Source organism: Glycine soja, chromosome 2 (genome assembly GCF_004193775.1).
Source record: "Glycine soja cultivar W05 chromosome 2, ASM419377v2, whole genome shotgun sequence".
Classification (NCBI taxonomy): domain Eukaryota; kingdom Viridiplantae; phylum Streptophyta; class Magnoliopsida; order Fabales; family Fabaceae; genus Glycine; species Glycine soja.
Genome location: NC_041003.1, coordinates 7,336,959 through 7,355,327, shown reverse-complemented (window position 1 = coordinate 7,355,327; position 18,369 = coordinate 7,336,959). Strand labels below are relative to the sequence as shown.

The following is an 18,369-nucleotide window of genomic DNA, read 5'->3' as shown; positions in this document are numbered from 1 at the left end:
TTTCACAAATTATAATTTTTTTAAAATTAAAATAAACATTTACGGGTCAAGTTGATCCGCAAGAAGCTTACAGATCAACTTGATCCGCATGAATGGTGGGGTGCAAAACTCACTACGGATCATGTTTTTCCTATTGCGGATCATCTATACCCAAAGCTATCTCAACTGCGGATGACCTAAATCCCCTATGCGGATCAATGAAATGCCTACAAACTAACAACTACACTAAACCAACAACAATGGAAGTATGAAAGTAGACGCTTACCTCGATGGAGCAACACCAACAGAGAAGAAGAACACGCAAAGTTGAGGTGATGAAGAAGAACACACAACAACAATATTGAAGAAGAACGCACAAAGTTGAGGTGATGAAGAAGAACACACCACAACAATATTGAAGAAGAACGCGCAAAGTTGAGGTGATGAAGAAGAATGCACATCAACAATATTGAAGAAGAATGTGCAACAACAACCACGTCGTCGGCAGCTGAAGAACGCTCAGAAGAAGATGAAGATGAACGACAGTTGCGAAAGGAAGAAGGAACGCGCGGAAGAAAGAGTGTTGGGTACACTAACATTTTTAAAAATATTACAGAGGTAATTAGGTCTTTTCGCCTTAAGTGCTGGGTGCACCAGCAATAATGTTGGGTACACCTAACAACAGCCATAAAAATAAATTAAAAATAAAAATGATGATATTTTTGCAAACTTATATTTACCTCGAATGTACGTTTACAATTTTTTATCCAAACTCTATTCTACCCAAACCCAAACTCTGACCTTAAGAAAGGTTAAAGTAAGTAGCTTTGGTTCCTAGCTAAAATAAGATGTGATTTTTGTAGTTGTGAATTCCAAAATAAATTCAATGCTAGTGATAGAAAATTTGCTTTCAGCTAATTATTATCTGAAATACTATCCCTTGTTTTTGTATTGGTATTCATATTAACAATTTTTCATTCCTATTATGACCATCATCATCGTATGTATACCACACACTCACAAATTTGGAGATGGTGAATCTTGTGTCACCTTGTTGCAATACGTAACAAGCTAGGTTGAAGGTGTAGATAGGGACAGACCCAAAGTTGGGTGACAAAAGACCAACCATAAAAAATAAGATTCATCTAGTAAATATATATCATTAATATTAATTTGTAGACAGAATCTTCAAATATGATTTCTTTTAATAAAATATAAAATTAATATTGAATTTATAATTTAAAAAAGTCAGGAATAAAAACTTACCGTATAGCGACTAAAATTCAATAAAATATATAATATTTAAATGAGATTTCTAAAAAGAAATATAACATTACTATTGATTTGATAGTTTAGAGTGAGAAAATGGTCAAGAGATAAAACAGAATATAGAATTACTAATATTTAGTTAAATATACTTTTTTGATCAAACTTATTTTAAAAAATAAATGATAATATATTTTTACAGGAAAATTGACACCTTTCAATGATCTCACGCTAACGCTGCTCTACTGTAATTCTATCATTATATAAATAATAATAAAATAAGAGTATATAATGTAAAATAAAAAGTATGAGACCAATAGAATCATGCCTATACGTGCCTTTGATAATATTTGAAGAATTGAATTTGACTAATTTAAGGGCAGGCTGTCATTTGAAACTTTGCAACTGAAACTCTAATATCCTATTGAACTTTAAAACTTACAAAAAAAATCAGGATCGCTTAAACGTGGGTCTGCCACTGGACGTAGGAATAAAATTTTTCTTAAGAGTTACAAAGATGACTCAATGATAAAAAGAAAAAGAAAAAGAAAGAAAAAAATATTATATGTTTAATGGTCACACAAAAAATAAATTGATAAAAAATATTTTTTATATAAAAAATGAAAACTTGTTGGGCTGTCATGGTTTTAACTTTTAACGGTGGGTAACAACAACGAAAAGTAAAATTAAATTTGGGTGAAAATAATATAAAGTTTATTTTGTTTATGCATCAGGAAACAAGTGTTGTGTTGGCGCCCCTTCTTTCTGGTGGTGTACGTTGTTGTTGCCGCTAGCATCCATGGCGATTGAAACGCTCGTGCTGGGTATTCCCTCATTCCTTTTTCTGTTTTTCCTCTCCCTATGGTGCTAGCGCATTCAGCAATCTCACACTTACTTGGTTTGTTTGCAGGCGCTGGTCAAGAAGTTGGCAAGAGCTGCGTGGTGGTAACCATCAACGCCAAGCGAATCATGTTCGATTGCGGAATGCACATGGGCTACTTGGATCATCGTCGTTACCCTGATTTCACCCGCATCTCCCCCAGTAGAGATCTCAACTCTGCCCTCTCTTGCATCATCATCACTCACTTGTATGTGTCTATTATTATTATTATTATTATTGTTGTTGTTGTTGTTGTTAGTATTTGATGTTGCGTTGTTGTTTGCAAAATGGGGCAGTCACTTGGATCACGTTGGTGCTTTAGCTTACTTCACTGAAGTTTTGGGGTATAACGGACCGGTTTACATGACGGTGAGTCCCTATCCTGCTACGTGTTTGATGAAATGTTTGCCTGAACATATGAAATGGTTTGTGGAGTTCCACAAAAAAGCAAGTCTAGGGACCAAAATTATAATTTAACCAAAAATCAGAAAACAAATTTTTGAAAATATATTTAAAATGTTGAAAATAGGAAGGAAAGGTGTCATTTTGTTTTCTCAAACTAAACAGGTCCTTAAGCATAGGCTTCCAGGTCATAGTTTTACACCAGTAAATTTAACTTGAGTTTTATTTGATTTTAAGCAGTACCCGACAAAAGCTTTGGCTCCTTTAATGTTGGAAGACTATCGGAAAGTGATGGTTGATCGCCGGGGGGAGGAAGAGCTATTCTCTTCTGATCAAATTGCTGAGTGCATGAAGAAAGGTAATGTTGGATCCTTTTTTTGTGTCAGGGGTTAAGTTGAAATTGTGTGCAGCTGTTGTGTCAGGGATTTTAAATGAAGAAAAAGTATTTTTTTTTTTGGGATATATAAATGTTTCATCTAAGTTTTTTTAATTGATAAATGTTGGTAGATTTCAATTACATGATTTTACATTTTTTGTGTGCATTTTAACACTGATTCATTAAAAAGATTCTGCTATACTTATCGGTATTTTAGTGTTTGTTTTGAAATTTTGAACACAGTAGGTTTCCATCGAAAACCACCATGCTTCTGACATTACATCTCAATTTTGTATCACTATTATAAAAATTGTAATTTAATTTGATTCCCTGTGCAGTTATTGCTGTTGATCTGAGGCAGACTGTACAAGTAGAGAAAGACCTGCAGATACGTGCCTATTATGCAGGACATGTAAGGCTTATGATTCATCTCTGAAGTCATATTTCATTTTCAGCAAAAAGTATAACTTCAGATGTGTTAGTGTCTTGGTGATAATTTTCCCCATTAAAGTTCTTATTTCGTTTTTTTGGTTGTAAGATGAAAGAAAATAAGATGCTGAAAAATTGGAAAATCAAATCTTTATTATAGTAATCAGAATAAAATGAAAGTGTATGGTAATCCATTTGAACATCTGCAAGAGGTAGCCTTCTCAAAGTTCTAGAATCTAGATGGATGTGTCTGGTAGCATTCAATTTTAGGGCTTAAGGACTAGCAAAGGTTGAATGTCTGGTAGCATTCAATATTAGGGCTTAGGGCTTAAGGACTATATTAACATTTTACTAATTTGCAATGGTGAAAACTAAAATGGATTATCGTGGAGGGTTGGCTGCGGTGATAGGATAAAATTTTGGGAGGATATTTGGATTAATGATGACATATCTCTAGTAGCAAAGTATCCAAGACTATATTCCATTTCCAATCAGCAAAACCATCTTATACAGCAAGTGGGAGTGCACACGGATTCTGGGTGGGAATGGGACTTTAGGTGGAGGAGATCATTATTTGACAGTGAGGTTATCAATGCTGACAGCTTTTTAAATGATATTGAGGGCAAGACAGTTCACCCATGTAGAAGAGATGAGTGGGTTTGGAAAGCGGAGCCAAGCGGCATCTATTCGACACAAAGCGCGTATAATCTGCTGCAAGGGGAAATCATAGAGGCCAGCGATGATGGAGTTTTTGCGGAGCTATGGAAATTAAAGGTCCCAAAGAAAATTTCAGTTTTTGCTTGGAGATTAATTTGAGATAGATTGCCAACAAAGACAAATCTGAGAAGACGACAGGTTGAAATGAGTGATTGCTTGTGCCCATTCTGCAGGACCAGTGAGGAAACTGCAGGGCACTTATTCTTCCAGTGCAGTAAAATTATTCATATCTGGTGGGAGTCATTATCTTGGGTTGACACCATCGCGGCTCTACCAGAAAATCCCAGGATGCATTTCCTTCAACATACACTTGGCAGGGCTGCTGGAATAGGGGCTACTAGATGGAGGTGTTGGTGGCTGGCCTTGACTTGGACAATTTGGAAGCAGAGGAACAACTTACTTTTCTCTAATGGCACACTCAATGCCAACAAATTGCTGGACGATGCACTGTTTCTGTTGTGGTCTTGGCTCAGAAATTTCGAGCCACATTTTGTAATACATTATAATCAATGGTCTTCTAATCTTAGAGTATGCTTTGGATAGGATATAGGATATAGTATATCTCTGGCTGTCAATTCATGGCCATTTACTCAGTTTGGTTCCCTTTCAGACTGTCTTTAGTCTGATTTGGAACCATATGCTTGACAACTCTTACTTGTAATGTTTGTACCTCTGGTACTTCTTTATATATATATAATTATCTTTGTTGATCAAAAAAAAAAAATGGAAGTCTTAATATATAAACTGATTGTTTTTCCTTCCTATTTCCTATTTATGCAAGTATAACTGCCTAACTAACTAGTATGAAGTATCTCTCTCTCCATCTCTTACAAAGACTCATTAACAGAGACATGTTCACGACAATTTGGCCTTTACTCTATTTCTCCTATGGCATACCTTAACGGGAGATGGTGGGTAGCATTGACTAGCTCCATATGGCAGCATAGGAACCAATTGGTATTTGAGGGCAATCACTTTCAACCTTCTAAAGTAATGGATGATGCTTTATTCCTCAAATGGTCATGGTTAAAGACCAGAGAGAAAAACTTTAGTATTTCTTTCAATGCTCTTCTAACCTTGTGGAATATTTTAGTTAATATGGGCTGGGTATATTTATCCTATGTAGTGGGATTAATGTTGGGTATTTGTTTATGTTGGAAGGCGACACACTAAGTGTCTTGTATTCATGTATACTTCACCAGTACCCCTGGTACTGCTATGATTCATATTAATAATATATATATTTTTGCCTTCCAAAAAAAAAATACCTTAACGGGAGACTGACACAGTATGCTACAAGGCAATAATTCCTGAAAAGATATTAATTACATAATCCACTCTTAAGTTATCCTTCAGTATTGTGGAATGGTCTCTAAAGTTATCCTTCTATGAATATCTATTCCACTTCCATCGTATACATGATTCCAAATCTTATAGTTAAGCATCAAATTGAAGCTTGTCCTTTCTTCTAGCCATACCAAAACTGATTCTGTAATATATCATTCATGATAGCCCTACCTTAGCTTTATCAATCATGCGAGGTGATGTAACATTCCCTGTAACATAATTTATCATTTTATTTCATCATGTATTTGACCTTTTTTTTCACTTTTAGGTTCACTTTTCCTATGTAATCTGTATCTGTATCGTTAGAGTATATTTTTGTTCTTTCAATGCCTTAGAACTGCAATGTTTTAGTACTTAAGCTTGCTATTAATCATATTTTATGCGAAGGTTATTGGAGCTGCAATGTTCTATGCAAAAGTGGGAGACGCAGAAATGGTTTATACAGGAGACTATAATATGACACCAGATAGACACCTTGGAGCAGCTCAAATTGATCGACTACGACTTGACCTTCTTATAACTGAGTAAGAGCATAGTCGGTTGTATAAATGTACCTTATAACAGTTATCAATATTGTAGTGAGGGTGATAACTGATCTTTTCTTGCTTGTTTATTGCTAATTTTCTACAATAATTTTGAATTTTGAACTTACTTTTCATGGACTATTTACCTGCATATATCAGTTATCAAATTGATCGACTACAACTTGACCTTCTTATAACTGAGTAAGAACATAGTCGGTTGTATAAATGTACCTTATAACAGTTATCAATATTGTAGCGAGGGTGATAAATGATCTTTTCTTGCTTGTTTATTGCTAATTTTCTACAATAATTTTGAATTTTGAATTTTGAACTTACTTTTCATGGACTATTTACCTGCATACATTACCATTAATCTCATTCCTTGGCTAGCACCTAATAGCCTAAAATTTTGGGATGTTGGTCCTTGAATAGTATAAAACTCTTAGAATGTGGGCTTGGTCCTACCTCAACCCCAAAAGCTAGCTCATAGATTTTCAGTTATGTCATTTAATCTCAACACAAACCTTACATGACCAAGAGGTCATGTGATCAATTATTATTTCCTTTTTTCACTATTACTATTTTGAGGCCAAAAGCATTTTATTATTATAATTTCCAATACTGCATTAGTTGCATGATATAATTTTCAAAAGGTATCATTATAAAGCAACATTGGTCTTATGGCTATTTTGGTAAAATTTTCCTTAGTGCTAGAGAGGCACCATTTAAATTGTACAGGAACGAGTTGCAGGTCCAATATCAAATGTAAACCAAATTAGTGAAATTTTTTAATCTTTAGGCTAATGTCTTAAGAGTGTACTCCCAACATAAACAGCTCTCTGTTAATTGCTAATAGTTTGGATGAAGGATTTTGTGCCTAACTGCCTATCTCACATACAATTTGATAGATTGGTACAGTGCATAGTTTTGAATATACATTCTACATTTGTGTCATGATAACAAGGCACAGTAACATTTCATCTATGTTATCATAGTTTTTTATCTTCCTATTGATTAATGGTTCAATCGGGTTTTAAATGCATGAATCCTATTTTAGATTTACTGCTTGAAGTTATAAGCCAGATTTTCTTGGATACATTTTTATATGATTCTGAAAAAATTCATTTCAGATCCACATATGCGACTACAATACGTGATTCAAGATATGCTCGAGAGAGGGAATTCCTTAAAGCTGTATGTATTTGCAACACTTTGTAGAACTGATGCAATGCTGCATATGTAATTTGGTGTCTTGTTTTCTTTCTCTCATTTTCTCAGTCCTTTCTTTTCAGCTAATCTTGTCATACTTTTTCTGTTTACATTTTACATTGACCTGTCATTGGTTATATTCGAATTGGGCTATTTAGTGTTTTTGGAGAATCCTTGATTTGTACTCAGTGTGGACCAATTTTTATTTATTAGATTAAGAGGTTTTGACTGAAGTGAAAAAAGGCAAGGTCTTGTGGATGAGTGCTATTTATGCTCCTATTTGGTGCATTAACATTTGATTGGAATAGAATATTAGGACTCTTATGGTTTTAGGAAAAAAATTTAGTGTTACTAGATTGGGCTTGTTGACCGACCTATATTGGCTAGACGAGCATGTATATATTGGTGTGAATCAAACCCTAAACTATTGATACCATATTATGTATGGTAATTATGTGTCAAATGTTGACCCCAAGCATGTATATTTATACTGACAACAATAACTGCAAAATGATATCCCTAATAATGCTAATTGTAATCAAATAATACAGATATAGACATTTGCTAAAACTAATAGTTTACAAATTAAAATATTTTATGCAATAAAATTTATCATCATTAATTTCTATGTTAGATGTGTTGATAGCTGTAGTGTTACTTTTGTTTTTAATGAGGACTTCTTGTCTTTTTTTGAAAGAAAAAAAAAAAAACAGGATAGTTACATGCTGTGTTCTTGGGTCAGCATCAAGTTATATTATTTTTTCTTTTAATTTTCGGCTTTTGTTTCTCAAAATGAACCTGATCCACAGTTATTCTTATGTTGGGTACTAAGTTTCAAATTAAATGATTTAGGTTCATAAATGTGTATCTTGTGGAGGAAAGGTGCTTATTCCAACATTTGCACTTGGAAGAGCTCAGGTATTCTCATTAAGATCGCCATTCATCTCACTGATTGTAATTTATCTTTCCACTTGTTATAGCTAATGAGTGAAGTACAGGCAACTATTTCACTTATAAATTCTAAGTGTGTGTTTGGTTAAACTTATTTTGAACAAATAATCTTATTTTTTTCCTGCTTTTTGGGAGATCTTTTGAAAAATAAATAATAATTTCCTACAATTTAAGCTGTCCCAAACAAGCTTTTTATCCGTTTATATATATATATATATATATATATATTTAAAAACATAATTTTAAAAACCAATTTGACCAAGGTTAGATTAATAAACTGCAAAACACTCAAATTGCTGATTAAAATTATCAGTTTAATTTTCAAAACCTTCATTTATATGTAATGCTAGTCTTATATTTACCAAGTTGTTGCAACTTACAATATCTAGATCTAGGAACTATGCATTTTGTTGGAAGACTACTGGGAACGCATGAATTTGAAGGTTCCTATCTACTTCTCAGCAGGTTTGTATCAGCTTGTAACTTTGACTCAATATTCTTCATTTCTTCTATTATTTTGCATATATAAACTATACATAATCATTTCAGGGTAATCTTTCCCATTTGGAAAACAAGATTTTCTCTTATTTCCTAAGCTTTACACTTATTTGTGTAAAGCTAAGTATGTACAATAAATACATTAAATAAGGAATTGTCTTCCACACTGCACAGCACACAAATTTGTTTGAAAACTGCCATGAGGCTTAACGGACCCGGACTGAGGTTGTTAGTGTTCCTTTTTCAAAGATATACTCAATTATGCCAAATATCATCACATGTTTTTTGCCTTGTCACATTCTTAAATCCTGCCCAGAAATTTTGCTGTAGGGGCTTATCTTGTTTTTAAAATCGAAACATTAAAGGAATATCCGTATGTAAGGTTCTTTTAACAGTGTGTTGATAAGAAGTAGCCATTTTAATACAGAAAAAGAGATAAACCTCAGTTAAAAGATCATAATCATGGATTCCTTACTCTCAAACTAACAAAATTAGAAAAATTAAGATAGAAATGTTCCAGAGCTTCTACAGAGCCCGAACAAAATGTGAGCTGACCTCGGTTTGTTAGTTACTTTGAGATGGAGAGATGACAGAGTATGATAGTGTATACACAATAAGTTTTAGACACCAAGAAAAGATTGAGAGGGTGGGCACAGGTCTCACAAATACGTGGAGTAGTAAATTCTAATTTTGATTGGATGCTATTAATTGGTATTAGAGCTCCTCCCACGATCCTAGGATCTCATGGTTCAATAAAAGATGGAGTCTTTTGAAAACTGGAGAAGAGAATTAGAGCTAGAGAGAGAAATCCAAAAATCATGAAGGGAGCTGAGAGAAGCTGAAATAAGAAGAATCAACAAGCTTTGATGAGTGGGGCAGTTTCAGGTGAATCAGAAAATGGAGATGATACGGACATAGGGTTGGATCTTTAGCGGTAGACCTAGTGGAATCAGCGAGGGTCAGTGGAGAAGGTTGACGATTCCTTTGATGAAAGCTCCCTGAATGATTTATTATGGAAATTTGTGCATTCTGATTCAGTGATTCTATAGAAATTGCAAAAATAGAAATTTGTTTTGATCGGTACATATTGTTAGAAGACGAGCAAAATATTTTAAGGGAGGGAATGGTGTATGATAGATTAGGATACCTTTTGTTAGTTTAGGGATTATTATGTCATGCACCATTCTACCCCTAGTTCTTAGATATTCTAAAACATATTATTGTCATTATAATGATAACTTTCAATGTATAATAACATGATTTCAAATTTACACACAAGTTATCATTCTGCCCCTACCAAACGAATGAAAAGTTATCATTGTCAAATTCTGTAATTATAATGATCTTTCATTTAATTTTTTCTGCTTTAGAAGACAATTATAATAACATAATTGCAAATTTACAATTATGTCAAATAAACTATTTAAAAAGACATACAATAGGTAGGAGTAAGGAAATGTCTATTAGGATCATGGTATGGATTTAATTATGCTTTATTCTTTAAACGAAAGCCTCTTGTGCTACACTCTATGTATGCTTGTGCAGAATAATTTCCCTTGTCCTGTGCAAAACAATCAGATTAAGATAATACAATGCGGCTTAGTTTTGTAACTTCTTGAGGTATCTGTGCTTTTATTAAATTAACTAGTAGCTGCTTTTGAATATTTTTTTTCCAGGTTTAACAATCCAAGCTAATGCATATTACAAGATGCTTATTCGTTGGACAAGGCAGAAGATTAAAGATACATACTCTAAACATAATGCTTTTGATTTTAAGAATGGTAATTTCAATATTTTTTTATATCTTGTCAAAATTTCTGTTTTGCATCATTATGCATTCATATACCCACTCACATTTGTGTATGTAGTTCTTTTTTTTTTTTTTTTTGATAAATTTTAGAGTAAATTATAGTAACACTCCCTAAGGTTTCTTGAAAATATGCATAATATCCCATTTTTTCACCTACACTAAACCCCCTAATTGTTTGAAGAGCATTACATTGACGCCCCTCATACATTACATAACCCCCCTTAATTGTTTGCAAAACATTACATTGTGAACCCTAATAAGGGTGGTTGCTGTAATGGTAAAAAAAGCAGGGGGTTTAGGTGTAGTTTCCAGAAACCTCAGGGGGTGTTGCTGTAATTTACTCTAAATTTTAATTTGTTAAAAAAGAAAAAGGCAATTTGTCTATTTTTGGTGAGATTTTTTCTTTTCATTGTGTTATAATAATATATATTATATAATGATTCTGTGTCCTTAAACTTTGATGGGCAAGTTGAAGAATATTGAGAAAATTGTGACCGTTATTATGTTAGGCATTTATCTTTCGTCTCTAATCAAACTTATATATTGAGGTTTCAAGGTCAGTTGGTAAAAGTTGGAAGTAAAAAAACTAGAAGTCCTAATGGAGTATCATGTCAAAATATTTGAAATTTTGCTGATATGGCGTATATTAGATCTATTTTTGAACAGCAAACTTATTCAAACCTATCCATATTGAAAATTTCATGAGAAAACATATAGAAATTAATTTTGTGCATGGATGTGTGTCATTTGATAAGTTTGATGCCTCATTCATCTGGTTTGCATGTTACAGTTCAAAAATTTGAAAGGTCTATGATAGATGCTCCTGGCCCTTGTGTTCTTTTCGCCACTCCTGGGATGTTAAGCGGTGGATTTTCAGTTGAAGTTTTTAAGCACTGGGCAGTGTCAGAAAATAACCTTGTCAGTTTGCCTGGGTACACCCCTATTCTTCTCTTTCTGTTTTTACATTACATTTCTTCTCTTTCTTTTCTTCCTTTCTCTTTACATTTTCCATTTGATAGCATGATGAGCAAAATGCAGATTAATGTTTCCCACAATTAGAAGTCACGTTGAAAAGTGTATGGATATCAAACTATTTTAGTACTGTCCTCTAATGATAAATATCACGTTTGTCTAAAACTTAATCAATTTGGTACAGTTTTCTCTTTTGGATAAAGTTTAGGATTAATACATTGGTGATAGCTGCACGTGTAGGAAACCAACAATTAAATCCACCCAAAAAGTTAATGAATTGGATGTATTTGATCACCGTTTATTATTGAATGGTTAATATACCAACATATTTTGTTTAATCTCTTGGGTCTAGGTTCATTGGCTGGTTGATTCTTGATGAGGCGAGCCTAGGTGAGGTTTTAGAATTTAAAGTTGAATTAGGGATTGAAATTTTCCCCATTAGAGCATGCTTTTTGCAACTCCTCAAACCAATGTTTAGAGACTATCAAAATTCTTACTTTGTTGCTTGTTATGCTTGACAAATCAAAATCCAATGCCTCTTTGCTTCATTTCAATAAATAAATCAAAATGTGGATTTCAATTTCTATAATATATTGTAAGTTACTGAAGCTCGTATTTAAGTAAAGAAAATTAGAACAGAAAACATAATAATTCACTATTTATGGAAAGCAAAGGGTTTTAGTAAAATAAATAAACAAGTAAAAAATGAAAAAACAGTGACAGAAAATTGTGGAGGGAAAGAAGCACAAGGGAAAGATTGGTGACAAAATAAACACGACACTCTGGTTCTACTTGAGTGCAATTTTATTAATGGTGGATGGTGGCAGCACATAATGCTGCCATAAAAAATATGGAAGATGATGGTTACCAGTTACAAGTGAAGTAACTATGAATTTTGGTTTGTTCTCTTATGTATAGTTTTTTATTTCATGGCCTTGCCTTTCTGCATTGTACACTATGTCCCAACATATACTGTGTTCATGGAGAGGCTTTCCTTACCCATTCCTTTTACTTTCTCTTCCATAGTTCTCTTTTTCTTTTTAAGAAAAAATATGTATAAATAGTACCCAAAAAATAAGTGTAAGTGATCTATTCTATTTTGATGTACTCACATACCAGTTCTGTTCTGCTAATCTGTTACTTTGTTACCCTTGTAGGTATTGTGTGCCTGGAACAATAGGTCATAAATTAATGTCAGATAAGCATGACAAAGTTGACCTGGATCCTAATACAAAAATAGATGTGCGTTGCCAGGTACATATATCTACTTTTAATTCAGTATTTTTATGAACTTCAGCTTATACATGTTCTACCTGGGTTGGGAAAGGCGTTAGCAAAATGTACATGTAAAATAGTAAATAAAGCCGCTTAGTGATTAAAATAATATGATAAGTATATTGAAAGCAGGAACATAAACATCTTGACTTTCACAGATTATCATTACATTAGTCTAACTTCCTGAGTTTGGTGTTTGATGTGATGAGTTTGCTTCTGAAATGACTCAAGTCTACAACTGAAACCACTGGTCTACCAATCTTGTGGAGGCCCTTGGTTAAATGATATCTGTATTGGTGTCCTTTGTGTGGGGCTCTGTTGGGGTTTTGTTATTTCTGTTTTTGGAAGGTGGCACCTAGTGCCTTGTAATTGCTATCTTCAGTACCTCTGGTACTGTTTAGTTTATTAATAATATTCCTAATTTTGCCTTCCAAAAAAAAAAAAACAAACTCTATCCTTGTCTGCTTGAGTTGATATTGGTATAGTGGGTAATGCTTATAAACTGATTTTAAGTCCATGTTCCACTTCAACTAATGCTTGTATCGCTGTCACCCACTGATGTTCCTCCATTTGTCACGAGTTGTTTTGAAAACTTGTGTTTTAGAAATAAAAGCAGACATTGCAATTCTGTTTAAATTATTGTTTTTCAGGTCTTGAAAAGCTTGAATATCCAAAATCAAGAAAGGCATGTAGTAAAGCCTACATTCTATATAAATTTTTAATTGAGAAATATATTGTACAAATTGGCATTGAAGGGAATTGAGTCAGTTCATTTAGTTTCTGCCTTTCTGGAATAACTTTGATTCGTCTTAAATTGACAGATTCATCAGTTGGCTTTTAGTCCTCACACGGATTCTAAAGGGATAATGGATCTTGTAAATTTTCTCTCCCCGAAGCATGTTATACTAGTGCATGGCGAGAAGCATAAGATGGCTTCCCTTAAAGAAAAAATTCATTCTGAATTGGGGATTCAATGTTATGATCCTGCAAATAATGAAACTGTAACCATTCCTTCAGCTAACTATGTATATGCAGAGACCTCAGACACTTTCATTCGAAGCTGCTTGAGTCCGAACTTCACATTTCAGAAGTGCAGTTCGGTGGACTTATGTAACTCAACTACGGTAGACAGAAACTTAATGCCTGAGCTTCAAGTTGAAGATGAAAGGGTAGCAGAAGGAGTTTTGGTCTTGGAGAAAGGAAAAAAGGCAAAGATTGTACACCAGGATGAACTTTTGCTTATGTTGGAGGAACAGAAGCACGATGCTTAGTTTGCATACAGACGTTCTGTGCATATTGGTGACTCAATGGATAGCTTAAACGACGAATTCTCTTGGCTCCTAATTTAAGGCTCTAATTATTGATACTATGTGCTCCTAACATAGACTTACATAGTCTCCAGCGTTATGATGCAGGATAAAGGGAATTACTGTGATTGTTCATCTGATCCTTTACGAGTTTTGTACAATTAATTTAGTGATTTATATTTTATTGGGTTATTCTAGGCAACCACATATTCGTCAAGAATTCTTAATAGGGTGTATTCAGTGATCAGTATTTCAGATTGGTTTTGTGTTGTGCTAATTTTTTTAATAATTATCATTTTTGAAAAAAATTAACGTCAAGATCTGGGGTTATGTTATAAAGTGTGATTATTGTAGTAGGTTGCTGTCGAAGTGAATTATTAAATCCTAAATAAACTGTGATTATTATGGGTATTAATCTTTTAGTCACCATTTATTTTACTTAATCACCACGCCTAACTCGAGAGGTAGTGCCATAGTTATGCTTGCGAGAATTTTATGATTCATGAAGGTGTTTCTGTACTCTAGACATCAGACTTGGTTTGGTGTAAAAAACAACAAAAAGAAAGTAAAAGAACGGAAAATGCAGATTTTAGAAATTATTCCATGGTTTTTGGGTGAAAGTTAGCAAGGAAAGAAAAGTTTTAGTGCGGTCTATATATATAACGTTTTCCCCATCAGAAAACATGAGTATTTTTTGTGATTTATCTAAAATATTATTTGTTACCTATCATAGTAATAGTACTTGTGTGATTTAGAGTTCAAATTTATGTTACCTTTTGGATATAAAATTAATTGTTTTAAGAGAAAAATACTTATTTTACGTGTTTAAGATCTCCAATTAAGACTAATCACTACTTTCAACAGAAATTATTTCTTATATATATTATAATGAACAAAAAATAATAACAATAATATAATATTATAATTTTTTCATACAAGTTTTCTCTACAATATATAATTTACTAAAAGGACAACATTACCCTATCTCATTTTTATGTGTAAATATTTATCATTTTATTAGCTTATCTTTCCTTTTTATAGAATTATATAAGAAAGAAAAAAAGCAATTTTCTTTTTCATTTTATCCTCTAGCTTTTAGTTTTAACTTAAAATGTATTTCACTCCATTCTTTTTCTTTAATTACTGTTTTCTTTCCTCATGAACCTGGTGCCTGATCTTCTAGCTTATCTTCTTTTACTTTAAACTATACTCTTCCCCACTCCCCCACCCCCTAAATTGTTGTGGTGTGAAAATTTAGCCATTTGACTAAACTTGCTCCAACACAATCCCAAAATAATTATCAAGTAACAAAAATAATTATCAAGTAATTTGGTATTGAGAATGGGACTTTGTTTTTCAATAAATGCATTTCCAAGCTACTTCAGTAAGTGTTGTGTAGACGAACGAGGAGGAACGGATTTGTGTGAAAATTAAAGGTTGAAAAATAAAAGAATTAAATGAAAACGATAAAGAAAAACTGTAAAAAGGCAAAAAATATAAAATGCCAAGTAAAAATAAGTTTGATTGTGTCCCCTTTACAAGTACATGACCTGTATACATTGCTAGGAACTACAATAATCTATTGAACCGTTTTTTTCCATCTATAATTGTCTAAAATGTGGCCTCAAAATTCTGTTAAGTTAAACTCTCACAATAATAAACGAATAAACTAATTTAAAAAATCAAACCATATCACAACAATTTTATTTCAGTTTTAGTTTTTAATTTAACATGTAGTTTAAAACTGGATATAAAAAGAATAACGAATTGTTTTAATTTTCTATAATAGTGATGAGAATCCAAAGATTCGTGTAAGCATTACATTGTTTTAAGCGGTTCTTCATTTTTTTGAAAAAATAACTTTTAACTGAAATCATTATTTATATTTATACTGTATTTCTACTGAAAAGCTTGAAAGGGCATCGCAGAAACTCATTTGCTCCTCTCTGCAATCTGTCACTTAGCTGCAACAACCAAATAAAACAGGTAGAAAACTATGGTGTATTCAAAACTACAGTCAATTAAATTAAAACTTGAAACAATCAAAATCCATACAGAGACATACCACCGTCTATCAAAACCAAAAGTAAAGCACAGAACCAACAAAGGTAAATAACAATGTCTCTAAAACATCCATAAAACCAAAACTAGCAAATCAAGCATCCACCCTTTCCTCCTCCAAGATTAGAGTCTTCCCTGTTGGTTTTGCCAATAGATCTGTGTACTCTTGGAATGGAGATTTGGAGAAGCGAGTCTCCTTCCAGAATTCTGGTGTCAGGAATCCATAGGTTTTCATCAAGCAATCAAAAGTAGCCTGTAAATAATACAAAGCATCATCATTATTATGGGTACTAAAAACAACATCATAGCAATTCTTTCATGAACATTAGCCTCTCCACCAAAGGATCATGCACACAAATACACATTAGCCTCTCTAACAAAAGATCATCCACATAAACACACATACACAAGTAACAAATCACACAAGTGATGATACATGTTGAATGCCATCAATTGCAGCAAAAACACCATAGACTAACACATATTAAGTAAAATAACATAGGTACTAAGTGATGAATATTCAATACTGAATATTTTGAAAATTACTTAAATAGTTCTATTACCTTATAAACAACTTAGAAGAATCAAGAAACAGTAGCACTTTGGAGACAAAATTGGTAGATTGTTCAAATACATTCATACACAAAAGGCCACAAAAAAAATGAAAGACAAAGGGTAAATTAAAGATTGGACTCCACAATTGCAACTGTTAAAGCATCAACAGTTCGTCCCTAAATTTAAAATTAATAATTTACATAAAAAGCTTAAATTAATTGTGACATTGGAATTACAACCTTAATTCGTCCATAAAAATTTTCATGATAGTTGAAAATGTCAAAAGCAGCAAACTTGTAAGAATACCAAAAACAAACCTTAACGAAGTTGCCAAGGGTCTTGGTGGATCCCCTGGAGGAGGTGAAAACATCATCAATACCAGCAAACTGCAGCACCTTCTTGGGAACCCTAGCCGCCACAATCCCGGAACCCCTAGGCGCGGGAACCATCCTAACGGTAACGGACCCACACTTCCCCGTAACCTTGCACGGAACGGTGTGGGGCTTCCCAATCTTGTTCCCCCAGTAACCCCTCCTCACGGGAATAACCGAAAGCTTCGCGAGAATAATCGCGCCACGAATCGCGGTGGCCACTTCCTTGCTGCACTTCACGCCTAGACCCACGTGGCCGTTGTTGTCGCCGACGACCACGAAGGCCTTGAAACGGGTTCTCTGCCCGGCCCGGGTCTGCTTCTGGACCGGCGTGATCTTCATCACCTCGTCCTTCAGGGTGGGGCCCACCAGCGTGTCGATGATCTGGTGCTCTTTGATGGGCAGCGAGTGGAGGTAGATCTGCTCCAGGCTTCGGATTCTTCCTTCCTTCACCAGGCGCCCCAGCTTGGTCACCGGGACCCACTTCTCCTCCTCCTCGCGGCGGGGGCCTCTACGCCGGCCGCGGCCCCTGTCGCCTCCGCGCCCTCGCCCGCCGAAGCCGCGTCCGAAACCGCCACGGTCGCCGCCACGTTCGCCACCTCCGCGCTCTGCCATTAGGGTTTCTGAGAGAGAAGAGACTGCGGCGTTTTTAGAAGAGAATGAGAAGCACAGTGCGGGATTAGGTTTGCGTGTGTTTTTGTAGGGTTTATGTACAGAGAGAGTTCTGTGTGTTTGGTTATAGGTTTTGATGCAAACCGGGATAAGATGTTCCTAATCCTGTGAAATGAGAAATTTTCGTAAGGATCGTTTGGTCGTTTTTCTATAATTATTTATTTATTTATTTTAGGAGTATTCATTCATGAATTAGGTTGGATTGGTTTCATCAATCCCATGACCCAACAAAACCAAATTTCTTCAGGTTGAATTGGATTATTTTTTTTTGGAATTTTCTTGTAATATCTAACTCAAACAAATTGTTCACCAATATATTGATTTGGATTGGATCAACTAATAAATACATGTAAACTTGTTTATTATTTTTTTAAAAAAGTTAGTATTTTATAAATAAAAATATAATTAAAATACACTTGAATTTGACACAAAATTAGTATCATATAACATGAGAGTATAATCCTCTATCAAAATCTAATTTAATCTAATACTTTCTTTTTCATAAAATAATTTTTATTCTAAGTTATTTTACACAAGCAAAAAATAATAATAAATAGATAAATAAGAATACTAATTTTACAAAATTAGCATTGCATCATCATTAATTTATTTTTAGATTTTGTAACTCGTTATTATGCATATGCATAAGGGACACAAGTAACAACACATAATTATATTGAAACACTAAAATCAGAATTACATTTAACCTAAAAATAATACAAATAATTAATTTTAATTGATTGACAAAGTAATAGTGCATACCTGGTA

General features: G+C 33.7%; 2 protein-coding genes across 4 annotated transcripts; one reads left to right on the top strand and one right to left on the bottom strand.

The window, feature by feature from the left end:
• The first annotated feature begins 1,945 nt into the window (after nucleotides 1-1,945).
• On the top strand, nucleotides 1,946-14,298 carry LOC114384540 (cleavage and polyadenylation specificity factor subunit 3-II). Of its 3 annotated transcripts, none has more exons than XM_028344242.1 (13): nucleotides 1,946-2,069; nucleotides 2,156-2,333; nucleotides 2,422-2,494; nucleotides 2,768-2,885; nucleotides 3,242-3,315; nucleotides 5,784-5,920; nucleotides 7,051-7,114; nucleotides 7,982-8,047; nucleotides 8,476-8,545; nucleotides 10,255-10,359; nucleotides 11,179-11,320; nucleotides 12,518-12,602; nucleotides 13,457-14,298. In XM_028344242.1, the coding sequence occupies exons 1-13, from the start codon at nucleotides 2,045-2,047 to the stop codon at nucleotides 13,904-13,906; spliced, it is 1,587 nt and encodes a 528-aa protein (XP_028200043.1). In that variant the 5' UTR covers nucleotides 1,946-2,044; the 3' UTR covers nucleotides 13,907-14,298. The 3 variants fall into 3 exon arrangements, with proteins under 3 accessions (XP_028200043.1, XP_028200036.1, XP_028200048.1); XM_028344235.1 differs by having other exon boundaries at nucleotides 12,518-12,614; XM_028344247.1 differs by lacking the exons at nucleotides 12,518-12,602; nucleotides 13,457-14,298 and adding an exon at nucleotides 11,713-11,893.
• Nucleotides 14,299-15,944: 1,646 nt separating this feature from the next.
• On the bottom strand, nucleotides 15,945-17,620 carry LOC114384530 (40S ribosomal protein S2-4-like). Its single transcript, XM_028344226.1, has 2 exons — nucleotides 16,876-17,620; nucleotides 15,945-16,256 (listed from the first exon to the last, which is right to left on the bottom strand). Exons 1-2 carry the CDS (start codon nucleotides 17,542-17,544, stop codon nucleotides 16,098-16,100), a joined length of 828 nt encoding a protein of 275 aa, XP_028200027.1. The 5' UTR covers nucleotides 17,545-17,620; the 3' UTR covers nucleotides 15,945-16,097.
• Nucleotides 17,621-18,369: the final 749 nt, after the last annotated feature.